This window comes from Eubalaena glacialis, chromosome 4, assembly GCF_028564815.1.
Source record: "Eubalaena glacialis isolate mEubGla1 chromosome 4, mEubGla1.1.hap2.+ XY, whole genome shotgun sequence".
In the NCBI taxonomy this organism is placed as follows: domain Eukaryota; kingdom Metazoa; phylum Chordata; class Mammalia; order Artiodactyla; family Balaenidae; genus Eubalaena; species Eubalaena glacialis.
This window is the reverse complement of record NC_083719.1, coordinates 59,580,861-59,603,003: the sequence shown is the minus strand read 5'-3', so window position 1 is coordinate 59,603,003 and position 22,143 is coordinate 59,580,861. Positions and strand designations below refer to the sequence as shown.

Here is a 22,143-nt window from a genome sequence, read left to right as displayed (position 1 = left end):
AAAAGGTGGAGAAGGGCCCTGTAGGTGGAGAATGTAAGGGAGATGATCTTGGAGAGGTGGGAGTTCAAGAAAGCAACCCCATAAATTTGTGTATGTACTACTGGCCTCTCCCCGGACCTGTACATGTTCCTGACCCTAAACAGTGTGACAAAAGCTTGGGGAACTGAACTATGGGGTAGACCACTGCCCAGGTCTCAGACTGGCTCATGGATAGCGCACAGGTCCAAATAGCACTGCAAAAGTGTTAAAAACTGGTGACATTGGTGTCAAATGGTGTTGAAGAAATCGGTCATCCATATACCAGATTCCTTATAACTTTATACTTAAATTAACTCAAAACGGATGATAAATCTAAACGTAAAACACAAGGCTATAAACGTTTTAGAAGAAAAATATGAGAAATCTTCATAACCTTAAGTTAGGCAAATCATTCTTAGATATAATACCAATAGCTAGATTCATTTTTTAAATACAAGTGAATTGAATTTCATCAAAATTAAAAACTTCTGCTCTATGAAAAACACTAAAAAGATAAGCTGCAGAGTGTGAAAAAATATTTGCAAATCACATATCTAACAAAGGACTTGGATCCACAATATATAATGAACTCTCAAAACTCAACAATTAAAACAGGGACTTCCCTGGTGGTCTAGTGGTTAAGAATCTGCCTTCCAACACAGGGGGCATGGGTTCGATCCTTGGTGGGGGAACTAAGATCCATGGTGGGGGAACTAAGATCCATGGTGGGGCAACTAAGCCTGCGCGCTGCAACTACTGAGCCTGAGTGCCACAACTAGGGAGTCTGCATGCTGCAACTACAGAGCCCACATGCTCTGGAACCCGTGCACCACAACTAGAGAGACCTCACACTCTGGAGCCCACGTGTCACAACTAGAGAGAAGCCCGCATGCTGCAACGAAGAGCCCGTGCACCGCAACTAAGACCCACCACAGCCCAAAATAAATAAATAAATAAATAAATATTAAAAAAAAATAGTACCAAGCACACAGGGTTGTTGCAAAGATCAAATAAAATTAATTTTAAAAAACCAACATAATCAATTTTTTTTAATGTTCAAAAGATTTGAACAGACATATCACCAAAGAAGATATACAAATGGTAAATAACACAAGAAAATATGCTTTAATAATAATTAGCTATTAAAGAAATGCAAATGAAACCACAATGAGATGCCAATACAAACCTATTAGAATGGCTAAAATTAAGGGAGAAAAATAACAATACCAAGTGCTGATGAGGATGTGGAACAAATGGAAACCTAGTACATTGCTGGTGGGAATGAAAATGGTACAGCCCCTCTAAGAAAGTCTAGTGGCTTCTTGTATATAGCTCACTATATGCCCCAGTAATCTCACTTCTCTAGGTATTTACACTAGAGAAATGAAAACTTATGCTTACACAAATACCTGTACACGAACGTTTACAGCAGCTTTACTTGTTATAGTCAAACACTGGAAGCAACTCTAATGTCCTTCAACTGGTGAATGGATATAATAAACTGTGGTATATCTATACACTGGAATACTATTCAGCAATAAAAAGGGAGGAATTATTGATACATGCAACACATGAACCTCAGAGAAATTTTGCTGAGTGAAAAAAGCCAGTGTCAAAAGGTTACATACTATATGGTATCATTTATATGGCACTCTCAAAAAGGCAAAAGTATAGAGATGGAGAAAAGAACAGTGGTTGCCAGGGTAGGGGAGGGTTTGACTACAAAGAGGTTTTGACTACAAAGAGGCAGCATAAGGGATTTTTCTGGATGATGCAACTGTTCTGTATTTTGATTGTGATAGTGGTTACATGAATTTATACATGTGTTAAAATTCATAAAGCTGTATGCCAAGAAGAAAGTTAATGAACAGTATGTTAATTTAAAAATTAAAGTAAAATAAAAAGTTATTGTATCTGGGTTTCAATGTTAAAATAAAAATAGACTCTTGGCAATCAGGTCTATTACCAAAACATCTTTTGCGGGCTAAATAACATTAAAAAATAATCAAATGATAATTTTCAGACCTAAACAACATGTTCCTTAAGTATTATAACTGTAATACAACTTATTACACTCGTTAAGTTGGAGTGCTTGCAGTGCCAATTTTTTTTCAATTTTTAAAAAAATTTATTTATTTATTTGTTTATTTATATTTATTTTTGGCTGTGTTGGGTCTTCGTTGCTGTGCGTGGGCTTTCTCTAGTTGCGGTGAGCGGGGGCTACTCTTTGTTGCGGTGTGCGGGCTTCTCATTGTCGTGGCTTCTCTTGTTGCAGAGCATGGGCTCTAGGCGCACAGGCTTCAGTAGTTGTGGCACGTGGGCTCAGTAGTTGTGGCTTGCGGGCTCTAGAGCTCAGGCTCAGTAGTTGTGGCGCACGGCTTAGTTGCTCCGCAGCATGTGGGATCTTCCCTGGCCCAGGGCTCGAACCTGCGTCCCTTGCATTGGCAGGCAGATTCTTAACCACTGAGCCACCAGGGAAGCCCTGCAGTGCCAATTTTTAAAAAGGGGTTTTTCTTCATTCTGATTCTGTTGTTTATCAATCCACTTGCCTACCAATACCAGAGCAATAAATTAGACAGAGAGGGATGTGTCCCTCTGGTGAAACAAAGAGAAACTCTCATCATTATGAAGTCTAGGCCATGTCTATGAGTGCCGACAAAACCAATAAGATGACCAATAAGATGACCAATTGGTTTGAACTGATTTCATTTATTCATCTTCCAAAGATTTACTAAGCACATACTAAACCTAGCCCTGTGAGACATGAAGGTAAAGCAATGCTGAGTCTTACCCTCCAAAGAGTCAGTCCAGAGAAAAAATAGAATAGCTCTTTAAGAATTTTTTGAATAGTTTAACTTTAAAAATCATGGCCCATTGGATTAACTAAGAATCAAGAACTATCGTCCATTGGATTAACTAAAAGCCAAGGTTATCACCTACTTTTGCAACTGGAGATGACAAACGTGATGTTGGGTCTCTCCAGCCTAACTGGTTTCCTTGTTCCATGGTAAAGTATTAAACGAAGTTGGGAAAAGTACGTGGAAAATCTTTAGGGTGGGGGATTCTCTGGTGGCGCAGTGGTTGAGAATCTGCCTGCCAATGCAGGGCACACGGGTTCGAGCCCTGGTCTGGGAAGATCCCACATGCCGCGGAGCAACTAAGCCCGTGAGCCACAACTACTGAGCCTGCGCGTCTGGAGCCTGTGCTCCGCAACGGGAGAGGCTGCGATGGTGGGAGGCCCGCGCACCGCGATGAAGAGTGGCCCCCACTTGCCACAACTAGAGAAAGCCCTCGCACAGAAACGAAGACCCAACACAGCCAAAAATAAATAAATAAATTAAAAAAAAAAATCTTTAGGGTGGATTTTGATATCTAGGCAGATAAATCATCAAGGTGATATGTGGCTAAGGCCATGGTCTCTGGAATCAGATAAGCCAGGTTCAAATCCTGCCTCCATTCCTTCTTAGATGTAATTTTGGGGGCAAGATACTTAACCTCTCTTTGTCTCAGGCCCCTCATCTGTAAATTGGACATTATAGCAATACTTTTCTCACAAGGCTGGGGGCACTAAATATCAAAGTCCTGAGACTGGTGCCTGGTACACAGTATGTGTTTAATAAGCCTTATTTATTTATCAGAGTTCACAGGGAAAAGTCCAGATTTAATGTCCCTGAGTCCAGTTAGCTTCTGTCTTCTATGCCCCCAGTTACACTCTAGGCAACCATTTTATTCTTACAAATGCATGCTACTGGCCATAAGGTCAATATGGGAAAATAAGTAAAAGCGTAAATCCTATAGGTAATGGGTAAACAACTGGTGACTACCAAATACAAAGAGCACATAATATGCATATTCTCTAAAGAGATCTTTCCAAAATGAACACTGCCAATGGAAATATTTTGTGTGTAGGTGGAGAAAAGATAACCCAAGCGGCCAGATTTTCCCCTTACGTTGGTTATGCTCCGATCCATTCTCCCCAATGAAGACAAGGTTACCTCACCAGCAACACCCCCCCGGCCTTGTGATTCAGCAAGAAATCCACCGCAGACAAATGACCTGTCCCCACTGCAAAAGGCAGGGCTGTGCGGTTCATCTGAGGAAACACAATTTGTGTTTTCAGTCATCTGATTGTTATTTAGCCTTCTTAAGATTCCTGGTTCTTGAACGGCCATAATTTTCTATCAGGTGCTTGTGTTTTGATTATTTATCTGCTATTTGCCTTGCCTTTGAAAGTAGTGAGAACTGTATCCAGCATAATCTTGCATTTCTCTACTGTTAGATAATAGAGAATTTAGCAATCAACTGGAGGATATGCCTCAAGCTGAAATCCACTGCGTAACCTATGACTGATTGTAACAGTAAAATGGATTTCAACTAGAGAGTAAAAGCTGTATGTCTCCTGTATGCAATCATTAATAATGGTAGGACATGTTGATAATGCATAACAAAAAATCTTCCTAGAAGTTCAATCCATATACGGTTCTTTTCTGTAATTTTTGGACTGTAAATTTTACTGAAGCAAACAAATCAAGAAAGAGAAGGAAGGAAGGAAGAGAGAGAGAGGGAGAGGGAGGTAGGAGGGGAGAGGAGGGGAGAGGAGGGGAGGGGAGGGGAGGGGAGGGGAGGGGAGGGAAGGAGGAAGGAGGGAGTGAGAAAAGACACACAGAGAGAAAGAAAGCTATAAATATCTTTTGCTTCAAAGAAAAGCCAACTTGGTGCTCCCAGGATGTCTAGAGACAGTCATGTGCTTCAGACAATGGATGTTTTGTTTGTAACTAAAACACATGTCATATTTCCCACATCTAGATACTGATCTTGTTTCCAAAGAATTTACTATCCTTTGTTTCTCATAAATAACTTATTGCAAAAATTGAGAACTGTTTAATCTGATTTCCTTGGTAGCTAAATCGGTGATAAACTAAATTTGAATTATCCTTGCTATTGTCTGCAGTCTAGAGCTATGTCCTAGTATGTCAAATTTGGGCTTATAAACTCCCCTTTAACTTTATTCGTGAATAAGGATGCAAATCAAAATACCATCCAAGATAATTCAATAAAACCACTTCCATGTTTTTTCATTTCTGTCATCACAGATTTTAAGGAACTCTACAAGTAACCATGTCAACAATTTGCTGTAAACAGGACTAAAAGAGATGTCATTAGAAAGCATAATATAATTCATCAGGAGTTTACAATAACTTGCTACACTGACTGTAAGTTTAAGTGTACTATCTCTCTAAGTACTTTAATATAAAAATATGGTTTAAAATATCAGAAAGTTATATGGAAAAAATTTTCAAATGGTTATAAAAGTACACTGGAGAATCTATTTCCTGCTGTTTGGAAAAATGATTATTGCTTTACTTATTCAACAATTAATCTAGATATTACCTTCAAAGATCCTTGCTTATTTCTTTTATTTTTGCTCCCTTCCTTCCTTGATTCCCTTCCAGTTTTTTTTTTGTTCCTAAAATTGTTAGGCTGTAAAAATTTGCTATTTTTCTACTCTTTCTAGGATGTCTGTGGACAATGAATATGGTATACACAGGTAACACATCAGACATACACATGTACACACGCACAATATACACAGACACATAAACTCCCACATACACATAAACACAGATCCCCTCACACACACACATGCACAACTGCTAAACACCCTTCCACTGCACATGACGCATGACCTCAGTTTCTATGACCTCATTGCCTGGGATAGATCCAGGTTTTGTGGAACGTCAAGTTTACACTCTTTGGGAGCCCCCTTTAAAGCCATAGTCAGAAAGCTTAACGGATTACAGTTAAAATTTCTTACTTTTTCAGATTTTACAAAATCATATGACAATGGAACACACTGCTAGAGTCCTCCCAGTGCCTTGGAAGGAGTCTGTGCAAGAAGGTGTCTTAAAGTTTATGCTTCATTTAGCATAACATCCACCTCTGCCATCCCCACCTGGAACCATCCCCACAAATTGTCCTAAATAACTGACACAGCCCCCAGTCTGTTCACTTTGATAAACCCTGCCTGGTGGGGCTGTCAGGAAATCCCCACAAAAGCAAGCAGTAGGAAATCCATATTTCTGGCAGTGGGACCTCTCCCCTAAACCCAGGCACTTGAACAACAAGTGAGAGCCAGGTTTCAGAAGAGGCCTCACTGCCCAACATGCAGATGAACTATATTTCAAAAGCAATAAAATGCAAACCCATACTCTCCATTGGATTTTAAATTTGGAAGGCCCCAACCATAAAGGACATCACTGGTGAGAAAACAATGATGAACCGTGTAGCAAAAGATGTTCTGCCTTTCCAGAATGTTTGAGGTCAAAGTGATCCACAGGCTATGATCCAGGACCAAGTCCAGGCCCATAACCTTGACAGTTGGCTTCACTGTCCACCCACAGGCTTAGTACAGTTGCACATAAAGACCCTGGACGCTTCCCCTTGGATTAGATCAGTTAAAGCACCCAGAGCCTCTTCCACTGCTTGATTCCACCTTTAGCTTAAACATTATGGAATTGCCAGCAATGAAGCTCTCCCCCATCTCATTTAGCAGAATCACTTTTATTTTTATTTCAGTTGGACTGCGTAAACCCACACCACTGTCACTTGTCACATCTGTGATTTCTACTCACATTGTTCACAGCATTCATGTTAACCTTCTTTTCAAACAGCTTCTCCATAAGCTCCAAATTATTGCTTTTAGCAGCATTCTGGAAGCTTCTCTCATTTGGCAGCACTGAAAGCAAGCAAGCAAGCGTGACAGGGAATTTAAGAGGGCTGAAGAGAAAGCAAACCTCGTGTGGCAAACCTTGGAACTCAAAACTTGAAACAACAACAGCCTTGAGCCTTTCGCATTCTGCTGTTCTGGACGTGGGAACCTTGCTTCAATATTTCATAAAGCTGTATTATCAAGATTCCACTTTCTCCTCATGCTGCAAGTGTTTTCACAGCCTTAAAAATCTTCCTGGTCCCAAGCAAAACATTATTCCAAAGGACCACCCTGAAGTCAGCAATGCAGTATCTAGCTCTAGGAGGTCAGAGGGTGGCCATTGACTTCTCAGGGGGCGTTGTTTATAAGACGTTTGTACAAGATTACACAGGGAGGAGCCCAAATGCTCCATGCAAGCTTATAGAGATAAAACTGTTGTCTGCAGAACCCTGTGCAGATGCCAGACCTGCAGACACAGAACCTTAAAATGCAGCACATCATATAAATATTCACCAACGAAGGCGAAAAGGGATGAACCTGTTTTATTCTCATGTATATGAAAGGAGATAAAAGTGGATTCACACTTTTAACTATAAACATTAACATTACGATACACTATGAACATTATATGTCACACACAAATACATATTCAGGTGGCAGGTTTTATTAAATAGCCTAGAGAAGATTCCAGGCTTTACTGAGTTGTTTGTTTGTTTGTCGGTGGTTTGTTGTTGTTTTGTAATGTAAAGGAGCTGGAAAGCTCTCAGAGGACAATCACAACATTCTGGAATAAAGTCAGAACTGGGATGATCTGAAATCAGCAACAGACCATCTCCAAAAAGAAAGGACCTAAGAGAGGTTGTATAGATGGTTTTTTTTTTTTTTTAATTAATTAATTAATTAATTTAATTTTTGGCTGCGTTGGGTGTTCGTTGCTGCGTGCGGGCTTTTCTCTAGTTGTGGCGAGCGGGGGCTACTCTTCGTTGCGGTGTGCAGGCTTCTCATTGCGGTGTCTTCTCTTGTTGCAGAGCACGGGCTCTAGGAGCGTGGGCTTCAGTAGTTGTGGCACGCAGGCTCAGCAGTTGTGGCTCGCTGGCTCTAGAGCGTAGGCTCAGTAGCTGTGGTGCACGGGCTTAGCTGCTCCACAGCATGTGGGATCTTCCCGGACCAGGGCTCGAACCCGTGTCCCCTGCATTGGCAGGCGGATTCTTAACCACTGTGCCACCAGGGAAGTCCCTATAGATGTGTTGTTGAGTAGTTTCCCTAGCATCTGCCAAGGACTTTTCAGCATGCTTCCAAGTCCAGTCAAAGACCAGGGAGTATCCTCCTGGGAGACATACACATTCATTCTATCGCTTGGCTCTTCCTATTGGGTTGGCCAAAAAGTTCATTTGGGTTTTTCCGTGCCATCTTATGGAAAAATCCGAACGAACTTTTTGGCCAACCCAATACTGTTACACTTGCTACCACTCTAAGTAACTTCAACACCCAGGTAGATGATTAATCCAACACCTTGGTCTCTCAGTTCCCTAACCCCCTCACCTCCAATAATCTTTTCCCCCACCTGACCTCAGCCACCTAATTTCAGAGTCATACTCTTGACATGACTATCATCACTACATCATAATGAGAGAGGAAGCGGGCAGGGCACAATCTCTAAAAGAATGACATAGCCTGAGGACACGACATAAACTGATTAGAACCAAATAGGTCCAAGATGGCAGATGAGTTGACTTCCACTAGACCTTGAGCCTCAGTATACGCTCAGCTCATTGTAACACATCAGCACCGCTAAATGACACACCCACAGGTGCCATGACAGTTCCAAGGCCGACCATAAAGGTCAAAAAGTGGGTGGTGGCCCAATTCCTGGAGATCCCCACCCCTTCTCCAAAATAGCTGGAATAATCCTCCCACTCATTAGCCTATGAAATTACCCATCCCTATAAAAACGGACAAGCCCATACCCTGGTGCCTCTTGCCTTCCAAGACGCCCCACACTCTGTCTATGGAGTGTGCATCTCCCTGAATAAACCTTCTTTCACTTTACTATGGCTTGCTCTTGAATTCTTTCCTGCGCAAAGCCAAGAACCCACACTTGGCAGCTGTCCCAGAGACTCGGACGTGACCTGGGATGTGAACATCCTCCCGCGCCCTACTCTCTTTCCTGCAACAATAACGACAGTACCTCTGACATCTTTAAGAATCCCATTCTCTGACCACGGCCTCATCCATTCAGCTCACCTGCTCTAGTTTTCCCAGTCCAGAAATTTTGCGACCTCATCAAGTCCTCCATTCCACTCTTCTCACCATCTTTTTATATTATCCATCCCTTAGGCCCTTACTTCCCTCCTCACCCAGTTTAGATCCTATGGTCCATCTTTGAACCACTTCCGTGCAAACACATTTACCTCCCTCACCACTCGCTTCCTTCATCCGACTAGTTGGCAGAATCCAAATTCTGAGATTAAACCCAACTGCTATCTGCTCCATTTCCATACCTGGACAGCTAAAAGTCAACCAATCTACCTACCTACATTTATACCCACACTCTCTGTTTTTATTACTGTTACAATCAATGAAGCATCCCTGTGCCTACCCAAGGCCAACCTCTCCACTTGGGATCTAGATCCCATCCCTTCTCATCTTTTCAATTATTTCATCTATCTCCTGGAAATTATCCTCTTTCTCCTCTGCATCATTTAATGTCTCTCCAGTGGACTGTTCCCTTCAACATATACAGAGATGCTATAATACCTATAGTGTAAAAAAAAAAAAAAAAAAAAATCCCTTAACTTCACATTCCTTTCCAACTGCCATTCCACTTCTCAATCTCCCATTACCCTCAAACTTCTTAGAATTGTTCTATAATGATGTTCTATAATGATTTCTCCATGTACTCATCTCACCATCTCATCTCAACCTATGCTAATCAGACATCATGCCTATTGCTCCACCAAAACTGCTCTTATCAGGGTCACTCCATCTTGCTAAAATCCAGTCATCACTTCTCTGTCATATGCACTGAACTCTTGGCAGATTTGACACAGAGGACCACACGCTCCTTATAACACGTTTTCCTCCAGGCTTCTGTTAGACCACTTGTTGCTTTCCAGTCTCTTTCACTGGTTCTTCCTCCTCTGCTTGATCTCCAAATGTTGGAGCACCCTAGGGTTTTTATAAAACTAACAACCTGATGGAGTAGACATTATTACCCCCATCTTACAGATGAGGAAACTGAGGCTTAGAAAAGTTAAACCACTTGCTCATGCTTTAAAGATAATAAATGATAGAATTGTCCTAGGCAGCCTGAATTCAAAGCCCAAGCTTCCAGTCACTGCATGTGTCCAGGGTGTCAGTATGACAGTGTACTGCTGAAGTAGAGGTCCAAACTGCCCACTGGCCATATGCTTTAGCTAACACATTCCGCTGGTTAGGCTGGACTCCTCTCAGCTCCTTCTCCTGGTTCGTACACAGCCTGGCCACAGCTCCTTGCCCCACTGTATTAATCCAATGGGAGGGGGGTTCTATTTCCAGGTCCTTATCCCTCTTTGGTATGTCCCTGAAATAGCAAGTCAAGACCTTATTGTGCCCGGAAATATGACACATGGATTCTAGTCTGTCCCTGAAGTTGAGTATCTTGCCCCTTTTCTACCATATATATAAGGAAAATTAAGGGACTTCCCTGGTGGTCCAGTGGTTAAGAATCCGCTTTCCAATGCAGGGGATGCGGGTTCAATCCCTGGTTGGGGACCTAAGATCCCACATGCTGCGCTGCAACTACTGAGCCTACGCACTCTGGAGTTTGCGTGCCATAACTAGAGAGATACCCACATGCCACAACTAGAGAGAAGCCTGTACGCCACAACTAAGACCCGACGCAGCCAAAAATAAATAAATAAATAAATAATTTTAAAAATTTAATTTTAAGGAAGTTTCTAAGACAATTAAAAAGCACCATAAAAAACTCCTGGTCCAAGCCAATTACATCAGAATATCTAGGGGCTTAAAATGTTCACTGACTGGCCCACAGCTTACTAATTGTGTAACCCTGTAACAATTCTGAATTTTAATATCCCAACCTGTAAAACAGAGATTATAAAACCTTCCTTCAGTGGTGTGAAGGAGCCAGCTTGTACAGGCTAATAAGAACCGACTGTGTGTAACTCTTCTCAACTCTGTGTTCAGTGACATCACATTGTAGCTTGAAATCAGTCACAGTGGAAGCATTACACAAAGGAAATTGGAAAACACTACAAATCAGAACTTTTTCTCCCAGAAAGTTGGTAGTTAGACCCTTACCAACACACCACCGTCTACCTTCCAGGTAATAAGTGACAGAGTCGAGAAAATGGCCCAGACAAAATCATAAACATATCAATTAACGAAATAATATTTAGAGGAGTACTTTACTATATATGCATTAAAAATGTAATGGATAAAATCAAGTAAAGGTTAAATGTTCAGTCAAGAACAACAGGTTACACAGAGCTGTATCATTCACTTAAACTTTTAGGGGTCCAACACTCCACGCCTTCAGTAGCAGAGCAAGTTTGAGGAAAGAGGGTCAGAACAGGAGGGGGCCATGCTGAGCTAGAAAAACAAGTCCAGACTTCCTCTTTCATTTCATTCAGGCGGTACCTCAAATGGTACCACCTCTGAAAAACCATGCCTGACCACCCAATACTCTTTCCCCTGTCATTCTCTACCCCTATGCCCTACGCCATTCTTTCCTCATATCATTTGATATTATTTGACATTATAATACATATATACGTGTTCACTGTCTGCTTCCTTCACCTGAATACACATCCATGGGGAAGCTGAAGTAATCCCAGTGCCTAGTGCTAGTAGGTGTTCAATAAATATTTGTTCAATGGTTGCATGGAAGGGTTGGGTAACCACAATCACTTCCAGAAGAATACTGCCAGGAGGGAATGTAGGCTCAGTACTATGAGAACTTCCAATTTTTGGGAAAAAAAAAAAAAAATCTGGACCATGGATCAAAGAGGAAATCTCAAGAGAAATTAGAAAATATTTTGAACAGAATGAAAATAAAAATAAAATATATCAAAATGTGTGGGATGCAGCTAAAGCTTATAGGATTAAATTATCAGAAAAGAAGAAAGGCTTCAAGTCAATAATCTAAGCTCCTACCTTGAGAAAGTAAAAAGTGAAGAGCAAAATAAACCTAAATCAAGCAGACAGAAGAAAAACAACAAAGGTAAAAGCAGTAATCAGTGAAACTGAAAACAGAAAAACAATAGAGAAAAATCAATAAAAACAAAAGCTGGTTCTTTGAAGACATCAATAAAATCAATAAACCTCTAGCAAGACTAAGAAAAAAGAGGGAAGACACACATTACCAATGTAAGGAATGAAAGAGCGCAGAGCACTACAGTCTCCACAGACATTAAAAGATGAAAAAGAGAATACTATGAACAACTCCATGCACATAAGTTCAACAACTTAGATGAAATGAAACAATTCCTCAAAAACCACAAACTACCAAAATTCGCTCAAGATTATATAGATAACTGGAATAATCCTATAACTATTAAAGAAATGGGCTTTGTAGTTTTAAAAATTCCAAAAAAGAAATCCCCATACCCAGATAGTTTCACTGGTGAATTCTACCAAATATTTAAAGGATAACATCAAGTCTATACCATCTCTTCCACAAAACAGAAGAGGAGGAAACACTTCCCAACACATCTTATGAGATCAGCATTTCCTTGATTCTAAAACCAAAGACACTACAAGAATAGAAAACTATAAACAAATATCCCTCAACAACATAGATTCAAAGCGCCTCAAACATTATCAAATCAAATCCAGTCATATATAAAAAGTATAATACACCATAACCATGTGGGGTTTATCCTGACAATGCAAAACTGGTTCTATATTTGAAAATCAATCAATGTAATCTACTATATTAGTAGTCTAAAAAAGAAAAACTACATGATCATTTAAATTGATGCAGAAAAAGCATTTTAAAAAATTCAACATCGGGCTTCCCTCATGGCGCAGTGGTTAAGAACCTGTCTGCCAACGCAGGGGACACGGGTTCGAGCCCTGGTCCGGGAAGATCCCACATGCTGCGAAGCAACTAAGCCCGTTCGCCACAGCTACTGAGCCTGCGCTCTAGAGCCCGTGCTCCGCAACAAGAGAAGCCACCACAATGAGAAGCCCGCTCACCGCAATGCTGCAACTGGAGAAAAGCCCACACGCAGCTACCAAGACCCAGCACAGCCAAAAATAAATAAATAAATTTATAAGAAAAAAAAAAAAAGAAACTGGTGCTCTGCCCGCAAGGCTGGTCTTCAGGAAATGAGGCCATCCCACCTATCCAACTTGGAGGGTGTGCTCGTTAAGAGACTCGACATCATTCTCAACCTTGAAGACCCTTAAACAGCGTCCCTGAGTTTATGCTATAAATGTATCCCCAAGGCATAGATGATCCCCTCCATGCTTTAAAAACTTAAAGTACAGAAAGATTAAGTGACTTATTTAAAGTCACACAATAAATCAGTGAATGCGTCAGGCTACAGGAGATAACAGCACATAAAACTCTTTCCTTATTTGTAAAAGGGCTTAATCATTTCTTGAAAAATCCTTTTCCTTAATTTGAAAGGGTAACACTTTCCTTCCACCCACAGTGCTGGGTTAACCTGAAATAAAACGTCCTGAGAAATGTGAGCCAAAACTTGGGTGGGGGTGGATCCCAAAGCTGAAAACTAGCCCGCAGAGGGCACAGGGATGCGGATGGGCTCGGGTCCCTTCCCGCCGCGGCCCGAGCGCTGCACCCGCACCTGCTCAACCAGCTCCCCGCGCCCGCGCGGCGCCGCCACCGCTGGCGTTTCCAGGCCTTGTTCCCAGACTCACGGAACTCGTGCTTGGCCGCCGCCTCCTCGCGCCGCGGCCGCTCTTGCTTCGGGATCCGCGCCAGGCCTCTCCAGGGCCGGGCCGCCGCGCCCCTCAGGTCCTCCCGCAACCTCTTGGCGGCCGCAGCCGCGCCGAGCAGCAGCCCCCTCGCCGCTGCCCTGCGCCCCGGGGCGCGCCGACACGGCTCCCTGTCCGACCCCGAGGCCCCAAGGCCCCCGAGGCCGCTCACCCCCGGGGCCGCTCTCGGCTGCGGGCGCTTCTACGGGAGGCTCGCCCCGGGTCTCCAGCCCTGGCCGGGGGGGAGGCGCCTTCAGGTGTGGCGTGATGTGGTTGGGTTCACGCGAGGCAAAACGTTCTGAGAAAACTCCCGGCGCACACTTAGGCCGTTCTTCGTACAGTTGGGAGAAGTGTCGAGGTTGGTTTGATAACCAACACTATCGAAACTCAAGTATTGAATCATTTTTAAATGGGCTTCCAGAATTTTCTCTAGAATAAAGTAAGACTCAATAGCCTCTCTGAAGATGGAAAACCTTGGTACCCCATTTTAATGCAGTGGTAACCTACTGGACTCCCCATCTTGGGTTTTCTTTCTTTCTTAGTGGTTTATAAAATAAAGAATTGATGAAATATAGTAAACTATTCTGGGCAATCGTGTGCCTAGCTAAAATTCTAATAATATGGAAGAAAAATAGAATATTGAAGGACAACCAGGATATCTCCATTGAATCCCTAGTACATAAGCACAGTGTGTTTGACGGATTACAAACAAATAAAAATAAAACCATGGCACACCTCATGCCTGTGGATGGGTTCAGAGGTTAAATTAGAAGTTGAGCATATTCTAGGAGAGAAAAAAAAATTGAGCCCTCATAAAACAGAACGAGATCTGACCCCAGAACTGACCCACCTTTTTGGTACACACACACGGATATGAGTGATGTTAGGAAACAATTGTCTATAAAAATGCACAAAATGGTTTAGAGAAGGGAAGGAAACTGATGAAAGCTGAGTAGGTTGGAAGGCCAGAGATTAGGCAACTGTTGAGGATTTGACAAAAGGAATAGAAAGAAGTGGATGTTTTCAACAGGCCCTACAAGGGTAGACAGAATTCAGTAACAGATATGGGTTTGGCTGAGGTTGCGTGTATGTGTGTATAGTATGTATATACACACACATATATATGGTGTATGCACATCTATGCATATGTATACGTAGGTATATATGAATTTGAAATCATAACAAACATAAGAGACTGCGATTACAAGGAAAGGGTGAAAACTATTTGCCTCTGAATTATCTTCTGTCTCCCTGAGCCTTTTGTAGACAGCAATAATTAGAAAATAAATTACCTCACACTTGTAAGGGGAGCAGTCCAATATACGATTTAATAAGTGGAATCATGTTTTCAATACTCACCATAATATCATTTGAGTTCTTCTTGAACAACTGTTAATCCAATTATGTATTACAAAGCAAAAGTGATTATCCCTTAATGATTCAACAAAAGAACAGCTTTTGCTTCAGGGGTATAAACACCACCTCTCTGTGATGTTCACTAGAGCCCTACCAGCACCAGGTATGCTCAAATATATTACTGCTTTTCAAAATGGGACATTACTGGGACTTCCCTGGTGGTCCAGTGGTTAAGACTCCACCCTTCCACTGCAGGGGGCACAGGTTCAATCCCTGGTTGGGGAACTAAGATGCCACGTACCACAAGTCATGGCCAAAAAAAAAGGGGCACATTACTTATGAAAGAAAAAAAAAAAAAGCAGACAGCAGGCACCAGGTGTGATTTTCAAAATGGAATATTTCCTCAAAAAGCATTTTTTTTTAGCCCTAGGTTAATAGTCATATTTTGAGCCTTTTTCCAAATATTTCCAAGCTACCCCAAAAGAACATAGTAATAAAACATTTAAAAGCAAGCAATTATCCATTAAAGGGAAAGAAGTACAATTCTCTCTTTCCAGAATGCCCATCCTTAGAGCCCAGTTTGAGTGTAGCCATCTATGTCGGCCACCCTGTCTTCACAGAGAAAATTAGTATGACAGTAATAGACACCAGTCTTTGGGCTAACATTATTTATTCATTTATGGGTCAACAAATGATAGTTAACACCTACTGAGTGCCAGGCTTTACACTTCACACTTATAATTCAGAGATCAGTGAAAGACAGTCCAGCATCTCTAGCAGCCTACAACCTAGAAGGGAGAGACCGCAGCAAAGCCACAGCAAAACCACAACAAAGAATGTTTCAGTGTCTTCATAGAAAAACAGGAGTACAAAGGAGTGACTAATCAGTTTTCCTAGGGGACAGAGACCTTTTCTTGAAGGTGGTCCTTGGGATGAGTTGAAAGATGAACAGTTGTGTATGGTTACTGTGTATGGAGAAGGCAAAGGGGCATTCAGGAAGCACATTCTGGGCAAAGGGAGCAACTGAGCACGACACCAGAAGGGAGAAATAGCTTGGTTAATTCAGGAAACTGCAAGCTATGCAGTGTGACTTGACCGGGCTTGAATGCCAAGCCAGTATTTGGTGTGCACCATGAACGGTGATTTTCGGGAACTCGCTTGTGCTGGCACCCAAGAGCCAATTGTTGAATTTTCAGGAACTTTGGGAACTGGTTGACATCGTGTCAATAGCTTGAAATCTGTCATGGTATTTGCACCATAGAAATCATCATACGCTGAAAATCAGTCCCCTTCTCAGCTCCCACTGATCCTGGACAGAGTTGAGAGCTTTGAAATCTTTTTTTGTTTTGTTTCTAATACTGATCCTGGACAGAGTTGAGAGCTTTGAAATCTTTTTTTGTTTTGTTTCTAATACTGATCCTGGACAGAGTTGAGAGCTTTGAAATCTTTTTTTGTTTTGTTTCTAATACGAGTGATGTTATGAAAACATTATGGCTAATGTGCAAAAAATGCACAAAATGGTTTAGAGCAGGAGAAGCTGAGAAATCAGTTGGAAAGTCAGAGTTTAGGCACTATTTATTAAATAGTAAATACTTTTTGTACTGAGTTGTCTAAAATGTCCATACCCAGGCCAATACTACTCTATTAGTGTACGGTATTAATTACTACAGCTTTATAATGAATCTTGCTATGTAATAGGACCTGTCCTTCTACCTTATTATTCTTGGGCCTTTGCTCTTCCATATAAAATGTACGATCTACTTAACAACTTCCAAGAAAAACCATGAGAAGTTTTGTTTTGAATTTTATTGAACTTATAGAATAATTAGGAGAGAATAGTTATCTTTAAGATATTCTTCCTATTCATAAATAGGATTATTCTTTTAATTTACTCAGACTGCTTGTCTTTCAATAATATTTTGTAGTTCCTAAGTACTTGCACCTATTTTGATAGATACCCGCCCCCCCCAACCCACTGCCCCTTTAGGTCCCTTATAGATTGTTGTCATGAAAGAGATTATTTTTATATTTTCTAATTGGTTATTACTGTTGTACAGGAATGCTACTGATTTTGTACATTGATCTTGTAGCCATAACATTGTTGAACTTTTTTATTATATGTAGATTTTTTTTTTTTTTTTTTGGCTGCGCTGCACGTCATGTGGGATCTTCCCTGACCAGGGGTTGAACCCGTGCCCCCTGCAGTGGGAGCACCGACTCTTAACCACTGAACCACCAGGGAAGTCCTAAATGTAGATTTTTTAAAATGTAGACAAACACATCATCTGATAATAAAGTTATATAGTTTTTTTTTAATAGGTGAGGCACAATTTACTAACAGAACCTGATTTTGTTTGGGTGTAGCAACGTACCCAGCTAAAAACTACATTTCCAGGTTCCCTTTAATATGGGGAAGCCACATGACACTGTTTGGTCAATGAGATGGAAGTGGAAATTGTTATGTGGGGCTTCCAAGAAACTCCTTAAAGTGGGACAGACTTGCCCTTTTGTCCTTTTTACTTCCTCATCTTCCTACCTGGAACTCATGTGTAAGGCTGGATATAGAAAAGTCCATCCATCTTGCGGCCAGAAGTTGGCCATGTGAGGCCAAGAAAATCAGACTGTGAACCCATCTTTGAACTATCGAGCCAAAGTTAACCAATGAAATTTGTGTTTTGTGGGAACACTAGAACTGATTTTTTTTTTTTTTTTTTAAGACACTGATTGAGTCTCTGTAATTCACAGCTGAAGTAAAATTCTGAAGTGATACAGAAAGCAGGGAGCTGAAAATAACAAAATCTAATATACAGAATTGGCTTAGTGTTTGAGGGAGGGGCTTTGAGGAGTGGCGATACATATCACAGGCTGGGAAGCTGGTGACTTGTTTGGAGATGATAAGATATTTGGTCAAATTGTCAACTTTGGCAATTTGACTTTGGAGAGCAGACCAAATGCTGATTGAGGCTGTAGCATTAGGGGAAACATTAGGAGAAAAACTCAAAATGTTGTCATGGGATGACTCTTTCTTGCTGTGTTCAGCAAAGTCCTAGCAGAGAGAAATGTACTTTTTCTCTGTTGAAGCTAGTAGCCTGCAGAGATGAAGGAGAACATCACCTTACTAAGGAAAGCGGTTCCTGCCATTTTTTTTGTTTCACTTTTTGTCGTGATACAGGTCACATATGAACAAGAATCTAAAATACACACATACAGTTTAAATAATATTTTTAAAATAAACACCCATGCGGTCACCACCCAAGACAATAGAAGACTGTCAGCATCCCAGCAGCTCCATGTGCCATTTCTCCATCACATTCCCTTTTCTCCCCACAGAGGAAGTCATTATTCTAACTTTGGGGACAATAATATACTTGCTTCTCTTAATAATTTGATCTCATATGAATACATCCTTAAAGCAATATACACTGTTTTGAACTATATAAATGGAATCATGCTGATGGCATCCTTCTATGATTTGCTTCTTTTGCTCCACATTATGTCTGTGATATTCATCCACCTTCTGATTAGCTATTTCCTTCACTTTCACCACTGTATAGAATTCTATTGTTTGAATCCACATGAGTATACAATGGTAGAATCTAACCATTCTACCAGTGCTGAATATTTGGTTTATTTCCATTTTTTGGCTATTACAGTGTTGCTATGTGCATTCTTGCACATGCTTCCTAAAAAAACATGTTCAATAGTTTTCCCAAGACATTGTATCAGTTATGGCTCTGGCAGGAAAAAAAATTGTATTTTGAGATGACTTTTAAGAAAGGGACCATTTACAAAGGTGTGGGCAGGGTGTGGGGAAACCACAAAAGATAGGGCAGCACCTCAGGGCTAATAAGGGCAAGGCTCTGTTGCCACCCCTAGGATGAAGGGGTGAGGGCAAGGAAAGGATTATCAGAACTTGGAGAGAGAGCAGAAAATGACATATGAAGAAGTTGTGACCTTTCGTCAAGGAACTTAACCAGCTTGACATGATTCTTCAAAAAGGTATATGAGGGAATAAATAAACAACTTCAACTTCTTTCCTCCCTGAAACCTTCTGCAGTGGCTCCCCGCTGCCATGATGCCTCACTGAACTTAAAGCAGGGTGGAGGGCACAGAGTAAAATCAGGAGGGCAAATGGAAGATAACCAGCAAAGGCGTATATTTAGGAGTGCAGTTGCTGGGGTGTTGAGTGTGCACATCTTCAGAGTTACTAAAGAAGGACAAACCATTTTCCAAAGAGATTGTTTTCACAGTAAGAGTTCATATTGCTCCATATCATCACCAAAACTTAATATCACTGGATCCTTTCATTTTTGTGAATCTGGGAAAGGTATTACAATACCTCTTTGTGGTTTTTTTTTTTCATTTCCCTATTACTAAAATGGCTGAGGATGTTTTCATGTTTCTTGGCCATTTGGATTTCTTTCTATGTAAAGTGCCATCTAAAGACTTGTCCAAATTTCTATTGGCTGTCTGTCTTTTTCTTAATGATTCATAGGAATCATTTATATATTCTGGATTATATATATACTGGATACTAGTGTTTTGCCAATTATATGTGTTGCAAATATGTTCTCCCAGGTGGTTCCCTATATTCTGACCCTCTAAATAGGTAAGATTATAGGTGCTTATTCTTTGTGGTTTTGTTGTATTTTCTTTTAATGCCCCCAAACAAAATTATAATAAAAAGAAAATGAGTTGGATTATTAGATAAAACAGAAAAGGATGTGGAGAAAATTCTGGGCAAAGAAAATAAGAGTGAAAGCAACAGAGGTGGGAAAAGAGTGGAAAAGTAAGGAAACCATTTCTACTGGCTAAAGATTAAACATTTAAAATTTCATTTTAAATTTTTATTAAATATTACTAAATGATAACATTCAATTAAATGAATCATCTAAGTGAAAATAATTTAGTATTCACTCTAATGTTGAAAACACAATAAAAATGAACTTGAAACAAGATAGAATAGAAAAGAACAAATATGGTGCTATCTACTTTTCAATACATTAAATCAGTGCTTCATTGAACTTAATTTTGTAGAGAATTAATGTAAGTAAATCACACAATCAAGAAGCATAGCTCTACAACTAGGTATTCACCATAGCGTATAATAATATTAGGCATGAAATTGGTATGTTAATAAACATTAAGCCTAACTTTAAACCATCTAGTAATTTAAAGTCAAATTACCACTTTGGCCAAAGGTTGTGCGAGATCCTAATTTACGCTATTCCTAAAACATTGTCTTTATACATTTAGGTAATGAGCTATAAAATATGAAAAGAAACAAAAATATGAGAACAAAAGATTCAGTTCCTTAAAGCAGTAATAGAAAATGGGTTCCATCTTCATGTTTCAATTAAATAATTGTTTTTTTGATAAAAACTCCTCTATTGATAGCACAAAAATATTTGGAGCAACTACTTAAGCTAACTACTGTTAAGCTGTCTTCTTTCGTGAATATTAATGAAAACATGATAGAAATATAACTAAGATAAATGAGGTGTTTTAACACACATTAATCTTTTGAATTGCACATTCTTCTCTAGAAGGTCATAATAAAAATGAATTGAGTGTACAATTTATCCTTTTTTACAGATTTGTGTAAAGTACAAATATAACTGCCAAGAAATGAAATATTGCTATTTAAAAGTCCTAGATAAGAAAATAATTACCTTGAATCTTAGACTAAATATTTTTTTAAAGTGAACCAAGTGCTTATTCATTAGATAAAAAAATTTTAAATTAAAAAAAATCAAATGAATAATCATATTTTAAACAAAAATTCTTTTAACACAGCAAATAATACTGTGACATTATTTTCCTGAAGGTAACAAAACCACTCATGTTAGTTCTGCTAAGCTAATACTCTTCATAGAACTTAAGATAAGTATTAATTATGAATGTTCATGAGGTATCTGAAGATACTAGGAGCTAAAATGTAATTATACAAAGTTGTAGAAGATACTAAGATCAAACATAGCAGTCCAGTGCCAACAAAGTGGTTAAGTGCTGAAAAATTCTTATGCTAAAATAGGTTTATCTGAACTTCTGAGAGCCCTTATAAATGTAAGTTTTTATATTCACTATAAAACATAATAAAGAAAGAAATCACTTCCTGATCCCATTCCTAACTTCTCATTTTAAAATTATCTCTAACAGGACTGATTTCCAACTGAAGTATAATGGAAGTGAAATTCTCATTGTTATCAAAAAAATATACAGAAGTAAATTAGTATATATTCCAAATTCATATAAAGGAAATGTCATTTGGGGAGGGCTTATTGCACGTGCCTTTCACTCAATGAATCTGTAAGCCTGGAATAAGGAAGAATACATTCATTGATTATAAAATAACAAGTTTCAATCAAAAACTAATGATAAAATGTTCAATGTTCATTTAAAAAATATATCAAGGGTGTGTCTGGGACTGTTTGGTTTTGTTTTCTTTGATGTCGAGTACTTTGTCATCAGTCCTGGCCTGGAATAAGAAAGAACATGCAATTAAAATGCATGAAGAACTACAAAACAAAAAACAAAAAAATATAAAATAATAAAATGCATGAAGAGATTTAAAAAATTGTTTATGCAAATAATTGATTTTAAAACTTTTACTTAATGATTTCTAAAAGCAAATTTTAACATTTCTTAAAAATCAGACCTCAAAATATAACAATTTCAGAGCCAGCTTTGTTAAAACTCAAATTAGCCATACCTGTTTGCTTTTGTTCCAATCTTCTGTACTTTGCCTGAGTTATCTTTAGAGGGAAGAAATTCCACAATGAATAACATGAAATAATTAAAAAGCTTTCTAAAAATTTAAAGAGTTAAGGTTGACTGATTAAAGATAATAAAAACCTCCTTAGTACTACATTGTTCGAATTTATATATACCAGAAACTAATTTATAGCATAATTTCTTTGTAATTTACTTGTTTCATTAGTATTACAGCTGATTTTGAAGTTGGGTTAGAGTCGGAACTACCAAAAAACAAGTTAAAGAGGCTTTCTGGCTATATAATTATAGTTAATTTACCACTGTGCCTTGGCAAGTGTTCTCTGAAGGAATTTCTGTTTTGATTAGATCACTCAGCTCCCTAAACCTTTGAGTTCATTCTG

The 22,143-nt window shown here is 39.6% G+C and overlaps 2 protein-coding genes across 3 annotated transcripts in view; both read right to left on the bottom strand.

Annotated features, from left to right (window-relative positions):
* Positions 1-16,273, bottom strand: part of ANKDD1B (ankyrin repeat and death domain containing 1B) — a 57,461-nt gene extending 41,188 nt beyond the window's left edge. Inside the window, 4 exon segments of the mRNA XM_061188952.1 lie at positions 4,014-4,111; positions 6,651-6,754; positions 13,616-13,874; positions 16,160-16,273. Coding sequence (XP_061044935.1) covers positions 4,014-4,111; positions 6,651-6,754; positions 13,616-13,874; positions 16,160-16,273 — 575 coding nt within the window.
* A 4,579-nt stretch (positions 16,274-20,852) lies between these two features.
* Positions 20,853-22,143, bottom strand: part of POLK (DNA polymerase kappa) — a 76,461-nt gene continuing 75,170 nt past the window's right edge. For both annotated transcript variants that reach the window (XM_061189368.1, XM_061189369.1), the window contains 2 exons: positions 21,741-21,783; positions 20,853-21,506 (listed from right to left, as the gene is read on the bottom strand). In XM_061189368.1, the coding sequence (XP_061045351.1) occupies positions 21,422-21,506; positions 21,741-21,783 (128 nt within the window). In that variant the 3' untranslated portion in view covers positions 20,853-21,421. The remainder of the gene's footprint in view (positions 21,507-21,740; positions 21,784-22,143) is intronic.